At 37.1% G+C, this 13,078-nt stretch overlaps 2 protein-coding genes across 4 annotated transcripts in view; one reads left to right on the top strand and one right to left on the bottom strand.

The window, feature by feature from the left end:
- LOC139138254 (kin of IRRE-like protein 1) overlaps nt 1-13,078 on the bottom strand; it is a 242,937-nt gene that overhangs the window by 190,437 nt on the left and 39,422 nt on the right. The window lies entirely within an intron of this gene.
- Nucleotides 1-13,078, top strand: part of LOC139138244 (receptor-type tyrosine-protein phosphatase kappa-like) — a 15,528-nt gene extending 2,450 nt beyond the window's left edge. Inside the window, exons 5-19 of the mRNA XM_070706550.1 lie at nt 1,396-1,525; nt 2,064-2,325; nt 2,924-2,969; nt 3,535-3,649; nt 4,251-4,342; nt 5,428-5,597; nt 5,989-6,132; nt 6,363-6,462; nt 7,089-7,174; nt 7,427-7,561; nt 7,947-8,066; nt 8,870-9,024; nt 9,697-9,832; nt 9,981-11,184; nt 12,252-13,078. Of these exons, the coding sequence (XP_070562651.1) occupies nt 1,396-1,525; nt 2,064-2,325; nt 2,924-2,969; nt 3,535-3,649; nt 4,251-4,342; nt 5,428-5,597; nt 5,989-6,132; nt 6,363-6,462; nt 7,089-7,174; nt 7,427-7,561; nt 7,947-8,066; nt 8,870-9,024; nt 9,697-9,832; nt 9,981-10,061 (1,772 nt within the window). The 3' untranslated portion in view covers nt 10,062-11,184; nt 12,252-13,078. The remainder of the gene's footprint in view (nt 1-1,395; nt 1,526-2,063; nt 2,326-2,923; nt 2,970-3,534; nt 3,650-4,250; nt 4,343-5,427; nt 5,598-5,988; nt 6,133-6,362; nt 6,463-7,088; nt 7,175-7,426; nt 7,562-7,946; nt 8,067-8,869; nt 9,025-9,696; nt 9,833-9,980; nt 11,185-12,251) is intronic.

The following is a 13,078-nucleotide window of genomic DNA, read 5'->3' as shown; positions in this document are numbered from 1 at the left end:
CTTAGTCTAACACCTTCAATAGCTTTAAACTTATGTCTACATCACTTGCTTTCTGTCCTTGCCGCTTCTGTACTAATATATCAAAATCGTGTGGATAGCATTGCATTTACTACATTTAAGCAACGCAGTGAACAAGAAAATTATCAACGTAATATTTTACTTTGTATCGAAAAGTGGGTTATGTAAACAATTGCTTAAAGGCGCCCTTCTCAATCCCAGGTTCTCGCATTAACGAACGTGTCAACAGCCCGTTAACAGTTTGTCATTCTTTTGTTTTCCATTCAATATTTTATCAAGTAAATAATATTTATATTAGATAAATCTGATAATTGAGTGGGGGCTTTAAAGAAGGGTAAACTTCGGGTTAAATACTTGTTTCTTGTTTCATAATTTAGTGAATAGGCTGTTCTACGGACACAATCCACGTTCAAAACACACGATTAGCTTGGGTATCACGGACACATTTCAAAGCCACCGACTCGTAGATTAAATACAGTAAACCAGCATGGGGCAGCCGCTGTCTGGACTGAGAGATAAACAGTTGACTAGACTTGATCTAGCCTACAATGTAACTTTTCTTTTACAATTTCAGCTAAGAGTTCAAGAGGTGAAGGTATTCTCAACAGAAACTAACTAAAAAGCCACACATTGTAGATCAAGTGTATCTCTCAGTCTAGACAGAGCGGCTGCCCCATGCTGGTTTACTGCAATTAATCAATGAGTCGGTGACTTTCAAATGTGTCGTGATACCCAAGCTAATTGTTTGTTTTGTACGTGGATTGTGTCCGTCTCATACGCTGAGTTGCGGTACCTAGGTGAAACGCACTGTAATTTCATGTACCAGGCCCATCCAGACTGAAAATATTGGCCGCGCTCTTTCACATCTGGATCTACCTTTTGTTTATTTTCAAACAGCACACTCGAAATGCAGAAATTGTAGTCAGTATTTTGAAATTGGGCCGACATTCAAAAGTGGTTAATCGTTCTTACAAGCAACACTGTCAATATTAGTCGGCAAATGTGAAGAGACTCCAAAAAAAGACCTAATCTTCTTTTAGAACTACTTTAGGAAAACTGAAGAATCTCTTTCAATCAATTAGGTATGATATATGATACAACCTGTATGGACTGTATACGAATTTTTTCCCTCGATAGTACACAGGAAACGTCCTAAAAGGATAGCTAATCTCTCAGGAGGAGATTGCTTGATGACGTAAAATGGTAACGAGAGTTGAAATGCCTACTAACATTTCCATCGATGCATATTTACAAACAACAGGACACAGTCTTCCTGTCTAACAACATTGAAAAAAATACCAGTATAAAGAATTCAATGTTTTCGAATTTTGAATATGGAAGAGTATATTGACGTTATTTTACCTAATTTAATTACAGTTGATATCGGAAAGACACTTCCCGTGACAGATAAAATGAAGAAAGATATACAGCTCTTTGGAACCAGCACAGAAGTACTAGTGCCTAGCCTTTCAGAGGACTCTGGCATTTCCAAAGATACAACCCTAATGTGTGTAAATTTAACATTCTTAGCTTTTGGTTGGAGTTAAACCATTCAGACTACATGGCGTGCAGTTGCCTGCGCACGTTTCGTGATCGTTTGCATTTTAATCGATTACTGAATTGCGGTGGCATATCATGTTCTAATAAATTAATCGTGATGAGGTTGTATCCACTCCCGAAACTCGTCAAGTGAAATCAGAAAAATATTTCCAAGGTTTACTGCGAATGTCAAAGCAATATACATTTGATTTTGACTTACAGTATTCATGAAATAATGCGTGTGTGGCGGTGCTGAAAGCATAGAAAGATCTAACAAAATATATCATACCACATTTTCATTGCCTTGTTATCATCTACAAATGTTGAACATATATGAATTCCGACTTCCGATTGTGCTTTGCAATCAAGTCGACACTTTATGCCATGTCACTCTATTATATAGTAGTTTTATTAGGACAAAAGCTTGTACTTTCGATAACAATAGTGACTCGAAAACGTTGCTCTAGTGGCTCTCCCTCATTGAAGTCTACCACATAACCTTCCAGTGATTACATCATTGTGCTGGAATACGGTCAAAGTTCGATAAGTTCGAAGAGGAGAGGAAAACGATACATTGACACGTCAAGACTTGGAGAGTACAATGAAACAGGTCTACCCTTCTACATTACTGCGTTGCTTCCTCTCAATGGTCTTCCAAAGACGTTCATTATTGGTGATGGTGGTGTATATGGTGGTTACACCAATGTGCATCTGACCATAGGAAGACAATACGGCGTGTACTACGGACTTAGAAGTGAAATTCAAGGGGTAGGAATTTTTGTTACATCAAATTGGAAACTGTGAACCCTTGTATGAGCGGAGGAAATCGTCAATGGAGGATAGATAAAATTTTAACACAATTGGAACTAATTTGGGATAATTGGATTTCCATATTTTTCAAATTTCTCAAAAGTTAAGTGCCGTACAACTGAATGTTGCAATATCTCAATTTACTCATAAAAACAGGTGTATAATATAAAAAGAAAAGCAGATGAGATTACATTTTGTAGATTAAATCGACACTACTTCACCATCCAATTATCCCAAATTAGTTCCAATCGTGTTTTTTGCATGTGTGCTAAAAAGAAACTATCATTTCGCTATTTTGCTCAGATCTCCTGCCATACAGATTCTCAAGTGATATGGATTTGCTATTTAGGTTAAATTTTGGCAGGACATTTTGGCCTTTTTACTATCCCCATAGAAAATATACCCTGGCTCAGCGCTCTTTCGTTTCATGCAGTGCAGAAGTACCTATTTACCTACGTACCGAAATATTTTCACATAGCTAATGAAATTCTGCATGTTTATAATGGTTTAACTTTGTCATGGTGCCGCTTAACTTAGCTAACCGTCTCCTTCACAGGAACCATTCTACTATCTACTTGAAACTCCTTCAATACATTTTACAGGTCAGTAAACGTAGTTTATTTCCATGCAAATTCTGAACGCCTACCCAAATTTACAAATTTTAGTTCATCATTAACGCGATTTCAATTCACTGACGCAAATTATTACATATGGTGTATATGTTTAGTATCGTGTTTTTCTTTCTTGTCAAATGATACACGAGTTATTAAATAATGTTTAATATTGCTAACCTCCTCCTTGGTGGTTACAACTTGCCGTTATTCATGCAGTGTTCATTTAAGGTGGTCTGTATAACATTTTCTAGAAAAATAATAAAAGAAATGGTCAGAAGTCAGACTCCTTCGATATGAAGTTAGAAGTTAGACTCCTTTGCTGATATACTTGCAAATCCTTGCATAGAAACAGGCATGCCGATGCACTCAGTCAAGTTCACGGACCGTTACATCTGCAAACTTTATACACGTTGTGTATGACAATCATTTAAAACTGTACACATCGTTTATTAACAGAAATTTGAAAACTATATCGGTCCACATAATATCGGCAAATACCTAAGACTTGTAATTTCGAACACTTACATGCCAATATTATTATCTGTATTCTTAGCTGGCTGTACAGAAACTGCGTGTCACTGTTCAACAACCGCTGCTATCATTGTAAGCGTCATTGCCGTTGTATTGATTCTGTGTCTGGTGATTTTTGTAGTTTTCCTCTTTCGACGGTGAGTATCAGAAGATAAATACAGTATACCTCATTTATTGCGGGGATTAAATCCAATGGAATAGTGTCCTGCATACGCCAGATGCTATCCATCATATATTCAAAGGCTCAAACAACGGCTCCATTTTCCTGAATAGGTATAACTCAACGCCGATTTTTCCTCTTCCCAAATGCAATAGGACGTCAATTTCAATATTTTAGTTGTTGTTACGCTAGGGCATGGCCATTGTTAACAACCGTTTGTCACGAAGCATAATCCGAAATACAGATTATCAACAGTCAAGGTGTTAGAGATAAACGTTAACATAATGTCTCATGGTAACGTTTCACCGAATCGTTGTTAATATTGTGTTTATTGAATACACGAATTTATTCGGAAGGTAATAAACTCAAAATCATTGTCCAAGTGTGCGCTATGGGCAAGCTTTCAGAGCATTGAAATACGTGTGGGGTGTCAACACACCTCGAGAACCATAATCGGCAGATATCTTCTGATGTTTTTCATTTGCATAATGGTCACCGTCACAAACAATCCCGGAGACTAGAACAAAGAAAAACAATGTTATAGTTTGTGATAAATGGTGGAATTTCTAACTCAGCAGGCTATCCTCGGCAAAAGGAAGTAACGAAGAAAAAGGCAACTTTGGTGGAATCAAGAAAATCGAGGAAAGCGAAATGTGTCAACTACAACCGAGTAAGTATGCGTAAAATAACAACATATGCTGCAAAAATATTTCTCACGGGGTACTGATCACAGTGTATATCCGAATAATGACGCAGAAATGAAGGGCGACATGCACATATAATTAACGTCTACTGACGGGCAAGGACGAGAGAAAGCCAACAATGGACGGCAAGGCACAGCATGGCACGTTAATTTGGATTTTTCACGTCCCTGGTAGGGGAGTAGGAATCGGAACACCTGTATGGGATCGATTTGTTCTCACACTGTGTATTATCGCGCAAACGAAATATTATTGGAGTATGACGAACGTTCATTGACTGCCCAAGGTGTGTGTATCATTAATTTGGCGAAGTAGGTCGCCGAATGTAAAAGTGAAACGAGCACGGGCAGACAACAAACTTCAAAGTGAACAGCTTTTTTGTAATCCCCGTCTGTGACAAAACATGGAAATAGCCGAGGGTACGCCATGGCTATTTTGACAAATGCATCGCAAAATAATTATTACGAAATATTGTTTGAGGTATACAGTAGTGAAATGAATAGTTTTGTTAGTGCAAACAGGTACGATTTCGCATAAGAATTGGTTCATATAGACAATATGTTTCAAAGGGGAATGATATAAACATAGAAGGAAAATCGTGACTGACGGGGGCCATCTATGATAAAATTCATTAACTGCCATTTTGGTAAATATTGAAGGGACGTCAAAAACTAATTCCACACTCCAGTGGGTTACGATGAAGTGTTTCACATTCGCTCGTTCGGAAATTTCTGTCTTACACTCGCCTCTGGCTCGTTGGAGACATGATCAATATGCATAGATGAAAGCGCTCTGTTAGCCCCAGGATGAAGTTTCTGTTAATTATATGTCTTTAACTGATATTTGAAAGCTTCTCAAAATGTTGACGGGCACGGTTTATGTATTCCTAAAGCATTCAAGTAAGATGTCATTTATGGCATGTAAACTATTGTAAAAAGCTTGAATAAAATCGAGCTCCCTATTCCATCGTTGAAGATTTGTTTATATCTACCCGATGAAGTTCTTATTATATATAACACATTTGTTCATTAAATGATGATCTATTTTATTACAGAAGTAACAAAAGACATGAAACAGGATTATGAAGATCCTGATCATGGACATCAGTATGCATGTGTAGATGTCTCGACTCAAAGATCCACTCAATTGACATCAGCCGCAAGACCTAGACAAAGTGAATCTAATGATGAAGAAAATGTGTATACTGGGCTTGTTAAGGAGTTGGTAAGGCATTTGAAATTGCATTCTATGTTCGAGTTTAACTAAAATTTAGCTGAAGCGATATATTTTTCACAATGTGGTTCAATGTCATGTACCGCTTAAAGCAGCCAGCTGAGTAAGGTAATACATCAACACAGACATTTACAGGGAATAGGAAGAACCTACCTATACCTTTCCCTTCAGGTATTACCACAGAGTTGCGTATTACTACGGTCATTAATGCACAAATGAACTGTATTATTGCACTGATCCGACTGTTTACACATACCCGTCATTACGTTTTCTTATCAGTAGATTGCAATGGCCAGTACTCCGGCATGAAGCTGGTCATATAAAGTGCTAATGCTAGATAAAGAAATTGATTTTGACTTTTGAGTGTTTGATTTTGTTACAGCAAAGTGAATCGGAGTACGCCTCATTAAGTGTCTTAAGGATCACGGACACGACAATTCCAGTCAAGGATATCAGACAAAAATTTACAAAGTTGCTTGAGAAACATAAAAAGAACATGCAAACATACCTTGAAGAGGAGTGGAAGGTTGGTATTTACTTTCTTATAAATAATGTCAATGAATTATAGATTGTAAGTACTGACTCTCATGTGTTAATTCAAATTACATGTTCTTCTTATACTTGATATTTGAATTGTGTTTATTAGAAAGTCGAGGAAATTAAATGATGATAATATTGTATGATCAGTCTCATATTCTTACATTCTCACATTCTTACAGCTAGATATATCATAAATCTAAGCTCTCATATCTCTAGGCATTGAATGAAAGCAGTTACAAACCGAAAGATCAACAGTGCAAGACCGGACGCTTACCTAAGAATGTGAAGAAAAATCGATATCCGGATATCCTACCAAGTGAGTGAGAAATTAATCAATCATCATCATCATCATGGTGATAAAGAATCTGTCACCATTTTGCTTGCAGCACTTCAAAACTTGTTGCTCAACATGTAGAGCTGCAACCTACGTATTCTGCGAAATCATTATTTTTACTAATTTAAACTTCTGACATACTGAGTAAACTGAAATAGAAGCATATACCACATCATCGTTCCTCGATACCACGTTGTAGAGAGCATGCCAGATCAGAGTCTCCAGCTCTAACATTGAATAAATGATTCCAATAACGCAAATGACAACGTTCTACTATATTCAGAAGTGTGTGAGCTGATCACTCTTTTTCAAGACGTTTCTTATCCTCATTTTCGAATTCAAATTAGTTAATGCAGCACGCCCTCATTTTTTCAACAATTTAATATAATGAACAAAGACAGATGAGTTCCAGTTGCAACATGTCGTGCAGCGTAATTTTCAAACTTAACCACTCTAACTAAACGAGAATTGAATTTGTTCTACCCACTGTTAAGTTTCCTAAAAAAGTACAATAACATCATGCGAACAAGCCAATGAGATTGACTGCACACTTATCGTTTGTACAAGAAATGAGGTAGGCCTACTTTCAGCACACTCTCTCTTTTCAGTTGACGATCACCGTCCGAAATTGGTTCCTATAAAGCCTGATGGAAGTTCAAGTCTGACAGACTACATTAATGCAAGCTTTGTTGACGTGAGTATTGTTCCCTTGTAAGAAATACGCCGTGCTAGCCGACATTTTCCGCGAACCAATTTATGTTTTTAGGTGAAACATTTTACAAAACATATTTTGTTGATATGAAATCTTGTTCAAATTAACACGTAAAATATAACATGTTACTCAAGTGTGTATGTATTTACGTATATATGTATCTGTAAATCTGTGTATGTACCTATGTATTTAACAATAACAGCAATCTTCTTTTTTGCAAAATATACTTTGCAGACATGCACAAAGAAGAAAGCATTCTTGGTAACCCACATGCCCTTACCTCACACTTTGGTAGATTTCTGGAGAATGGTCTATGATCACAAATCACGTTTGATTGTTATGCTCAACGACCAAGTCAACACTGACGGAGTAAGTGCCTTTCTGATTGCGGAAGAATACAGAGAACGATATTCGCTTGTTTTACAGTTTTTATGCGTCTGCAGTTTTAATTATGTACAGATTGGAGGGAAACACAGAAGATAAAATCAAGTACACCTCACGATGGGAAAAAAGTTTCGATCGATAATTTTAGCAAAGTCCAACATGCATGTTTCCTCAGAGTTTTCATGTACGCACCAACGGAGATAATTCGTTAATAAGAGCTGTCAATTTTAATGCTTATCATAAAACGCGGCATGGTCCATTATAGCAATACAACTACACGTGGCATTAACCGTAAAATGAGAAAGGAGGCATGTTGTTTAACTCGTGTCACACCTTCGGCCCATGTATATCTATGGATTATTACTTTCAGGACAACTGCCATTATTGGCCGAATGAATACGAAATCAAGCACTGCGGACAATATGAACTGGAACTTGTTTGTGTAAAACGTGTGGGAGATGTTGTCGAAAGAAGCTTCACCCTGTCAAAGGTATGTATATATAACATTTTACGAACGACCGACTTTAGGATTCACATCAAATCCTTTGGCCTAAAGATGGTCAGCCCCTCGAAAGTGAAAGGCTTTAACATTTCCTCAGACTTTGCTCAGTGAATGTTTAAACCATTTTCTTAAAGATCAATGATAAAAGCAGGGGTCGCCGTGCAAAGTTTGGTACTAGAGAAACACATAACCTACTTAAATTTTACCTATATTTGCTGTTTAAAATGGACGGCATTCCTGTGTTAAGTCAATGATGAAAAATTAAAATTCCCATTTTCGAAAAAAAATGACAATTTTTCTTACTCCTAAAGCTTCAAGATAAGCCCCCCCCCCCCATGAAAAAAGTTGAAGATCAGAAAAGAACTGCATGACTTGAGAGTCAGAATAGTTCTCCCCGAGGCGAAGTCTACCTTAAGTTGCTGTACCAGGAATAAATCATAATAAAGTTTTAAATTAATATGTGATCAACCGAACGTACTAGGAGGCATCCAAATATAGTGAAACAAAGAGTGCGTTATCAGAAAGGTTCAGATGCTTACAGTCAACTTCCGTCTTTCTAGTGTCAGTGTGCAAGTCATAAGTTTGCTTGTATGTAAGAGGAATTCATACAGGAAATCATAAAGAAATGTCATTACGATCACATTGAGGTCCAAGGTATGTGAATATCAAGTTTGCAGAGATTAAAACAAAATCCCCTTAAGACTCCTTAATTATTGACATCAGTCTTTCATTTGAACAATCTCAATAAGTGTATGATGACGTCACAACAAAAAGCTCATTACTTTTTGAAGGGAAACGAGTCTATCTTGATATACCAGTGGCAAGTTCTTCGATGGATAGAGTCTCACAATTCCGGAAGTCTAGCACAGAATATCGCAGGACTGATGAATATGATCACGCAAATAAAGCAGCAGACTGGCGATGGGCCTTTAACTGTCCATTGCATGTGAGTACAACAGTAAACCACCAGTATCAACGTTGCAAATGTATTTTGCCTCCTCAAAGGCGATAGAATTTCGTATGCATTGGCAGATTTTTCTTGCTAACAGAAGTAATGGTCTCTCAAGCTCTGATCAGTTTATGAAGAAATCAATAGCATTAAATTTCAGAATGCATCACAAGGTCTTGATTCCGTGTCTATTAAGAAATATATGCCATACAAGTAGAACTTCAGTGACTTTGTCCCATTTAATAATGTTTCGATCGGAGAACTCCGTTTAGGAGAGATGAATTTAATCAACATTTATTTATTTATTTATTTATTTATTTATTTATTTATATGGATTTGAAGGGCATGCGAGGAAAATACAATAACGCTTGTGCTCGAATAACCACATAATTGACTATTTCCGTAGGAATGCCTGCAGGATTGTTAATTGACAAATACTAAGCTCGACGAATGTCTGATATATTTTTAAATTACGGATGAAAAAATGATGCAAAATTATATAAAATGGTAAACAAACGCAATGGTCAACGTGTAACAAGATAACCTGATGAGATTCCACTATTGTTTTCAGTTTTCTAAAGAAGTCTAAACGCTAAGTGATTAATGTTATCAATAATCAACACATCTTTTCCATCCTACAATAAATCTAATTCGCACTGTCTCTCTCAGCAATGGAATTGGACGTAGTGGCGTGTTCTGCGCTGCTGTCTCTGCAAGTGAAAGAATGAAAATTGATCAAATGGTGGATGTGTCCGAGGCCGTGAAGACTCTGAGAAACAACCGACCAAATATGGTCCAGACAATGGTAAGCAATTAATTATCCGCATGATTCCCGTATTTCTATAAGAAAATCGACAATTATTCAAATTATTTACGTGCAAAGATGTTTGCTGTTACAGATTAACCATTTCCTTCCATTCATGTTGCATCTTCCGCTTTGATTATTTTCTCAGGAGGAGTACAAACTCTGTTATGAAGTCATTATGCAGTGGAGTGATGCCACCCTACAGGCCTATGAAAACGTCGAAGCTTAGTCGATAAAAAAAATTTCTGAGTTTTGGAATGGTATTGTGACGTTCTTGGATCTAATACACATGATATAAATATAACTCAAGTTTCAGTTTTACCATATAGAATACGACTGAAGAGTCTACAACATGTAACGTGAAAGTAGTGCGATCGTTTGTGAAAAAAAAAATATTCAAAATACGGCCATAAATACAGTCTGTTTCACGTAACACGAATTTCAGTATATGTACCTCAATTTTGAACCACTTTTAACCAAGAGTCATCATTATAATTGATGCACAACTTACAGTTTCTCCGGTTTTGGGATGGAAACGCAAAATTGTATCATTAACATATATATCTGTTCTTTTCAATAAGCAAATGTATTTTCTAGTTTTATATCATGTCCCCACATTTCTGAGAGCAAAATTGAGGCTGTTTAACAGACAATGTCGTGTACTATTCAAAATAATGCCACTTCAAAACTTTGATCAGAATGCGTCTCAGAAACATATATTATATTCTCAACTTTGTACGATACTTTTATTGTGAGCTGATTGCATGGACTCACGTCCAAGCCTATAGAGTAAACAATTTGTCCATCGTCCTGTTTATCTTGTCCGCTGAGAGATAACTGGAGGATTGAGGCCATTTTTGTTTTAAAATATCAATTAATGATGTGTTTCTTTAATATCTCAATTTACACATTTACGCCTGGTTTAAAATTACTCAAAGGAAACTTAAATTAAACAAGTTTTCCTGGTTTTTGGGGCGCGGATACTCTCTCTATGTATTTCTGTCGAGGAAGTCGCAAGAAGATATTTTGTGGGAGTCGAAGTCAAAGCTCAAGGTACTCTAAGTTCAAAGCACAGCAGAGACTGGAGCACAAGATATTAAGTTTAGACGATATCGTTAAGTTTGTTCGATTACCAATTTAACTTTGTTCGCTGTCTTTGACAAGACTTACGCACGAGCAGAATGTGAAACACAAATTTACTTGCCACCAATTAGTATTTGTATACATTGTCTATTATAATTGTATTTTTATCATATATCATTTACATTTTGACATTGCTTTCAGCAGATATTAACCAGAGAGCACTCGTATAGAAACATTGAACAAAATGCATTCATCATGATTAGATCCCAGTATATTCTATAGACTTGGTTCAAGTCTGTGATTTGTGAATGTTTGAGTGGAGTGAACGCAATGATTTGTATTCTGCTTTCATGTGAAACGCGCGCGTGAGTGGACGCGATGAGTAGGGTGAACGCTATACAGCGGAGTTTCACCCGGAATCACAGACTTGGCTTTCTTGCAGGATCTGCGTTGCTATAAATTATTCATGAGATGACGTTTTCTTTACTCATATATTATTCATAAGATGACATCACTAAATTTTACACATTGGGAGGAGTTACCAATTGACCCAAACGAGACGTGCATAAAACTCACATGGCGTTGTTGACAAAATGTCGAGTGCGATCACTCCCACAAAAGTCAGCACGACCTCTGTTGTATCACCGAAAACGCGTGAAAATATCTGTGTTGTTTGTGGGGCCCATGTTGCAAAATGCGACAATCGTCGCCGGTTATTCAAGGATGGAAAAAGACACCGTCTAGTTGTAGCCTGTTCTCTTACGTGCCCAAAGCGATGGAAATCAAAACAATGTGGGGCGACTTCGTATGTCAGTGATTTTCCGCTGCCGGTTGGTGCGCAGACGAACACATCTTTTCCCTCAATGTAACTCTCAACAAGCTTTCTTTGGTAATCTCGCATGATTAGCGATGGTCGACCGATCAGTTGTAAAACGCGGTTGATGTACGAACTTGATACCATTATTCGCCCAGATATAAAACTTACTCGATGTCTGGCTTTGCACGGAGATGACAACAAACTTTTTAATGCATGCAGAGGTTTATTAGCATGCGTTCTTCTTATTGGCCAGAATAACGGCGGGGGCTGTCAATCATTTCGTATTTGCTTACGCCACTGTGTACACAGTCCGTCTCACCGCCTGTACTTTGCAAGAAGTCCAAGTCGGTGAATCCGGCAGAAACTAACTCACTACTGCGCAGACTAAAACGCATTCAATGGCTGGGAAAACATGGCGTGAGCTGCCAAATTCCGGATAGGTTTGTACGAAATAGGAGAGACACAAGAGAAACTATTATAAATGATTTTATTTTTTTTAATTCACCGACTTGAACCAAGTCTATATATTCTATTGTAAGAATTGGAACTTCCCACTCACCAAACAGTGCTCGAACTTCGAGATTTCTAAACTAGCAACTGTCAAAGAGTACATCTGCTGATTAATTTCTATACTACAACGTAAAGGCATAAAAGAAGTTTCTGCTATTTGATAATCAGAATCACCAGAACTATATACAGCCTTCCCTTTCTACTGTCTAAGCTAGATCTTGTCACTTAGAAAACACTGGTATTATTACACTATCATAACGAGATCCACTTCTTTCATTCGAAGGGTTGTATTTAAGACAAAAAGGCTCCATTACACGTACACTTTGACAACCGAGTAATTTTATAATAAGCTGGTATCTCTAGTGTTATTTCTTCTTCAACTTCCAGCCGCAGAACAGAGCACTGCAGTAACGAATGCTCTTCAAGTTACTCAAGAATGCTTTAACGATTATATGTTTATAACGTGTGTGTGTTTAGACTGTGGTTCATGTTTGATATGTCAAATTCTAATCTCATGTATGTCTTCGCTAGGCATCGCAGACCGTTTAAGAAAATGACACCTTTAGTATCGTTTCTGAATTTTTTAATCTGGTGGCGATACAAGCAACAGATTCTCTGTCCACGGAATTTCAGGGCGAATGTCATTATGCATGTTTCCAGTTGATTTTTTTCAAAGGAAAAAGTATCGAGATAATAATACACCAATTAAACTATAATTTCCGTCTCAATTTTTCTCACTGTCGTCCAGTGATTTAGAAGCTCTTTGGTATTCATTCACATTAACATAATGTACGCAGTAAATATCTAGAAATCCTCAATAAACTGACTAAAAACAG

This window comes from Ptychodera flava, chromosome 8 (assembly GCF_041260155.1).
Source record: "Ptychodera flava strain L36383 chromosome 8, AS_Pfla_20210202, whole genome shotgun sequence".
NCBI classification, from domain to species: Eukaryota; Metazoa; Hemichordata; class Enteropneusta; family Ptychoderidae; genus Ptychodera; species Ptychodera flava.
This window is presented reverse-complemented; position numbering and strand designations above follow the sequence as displayed.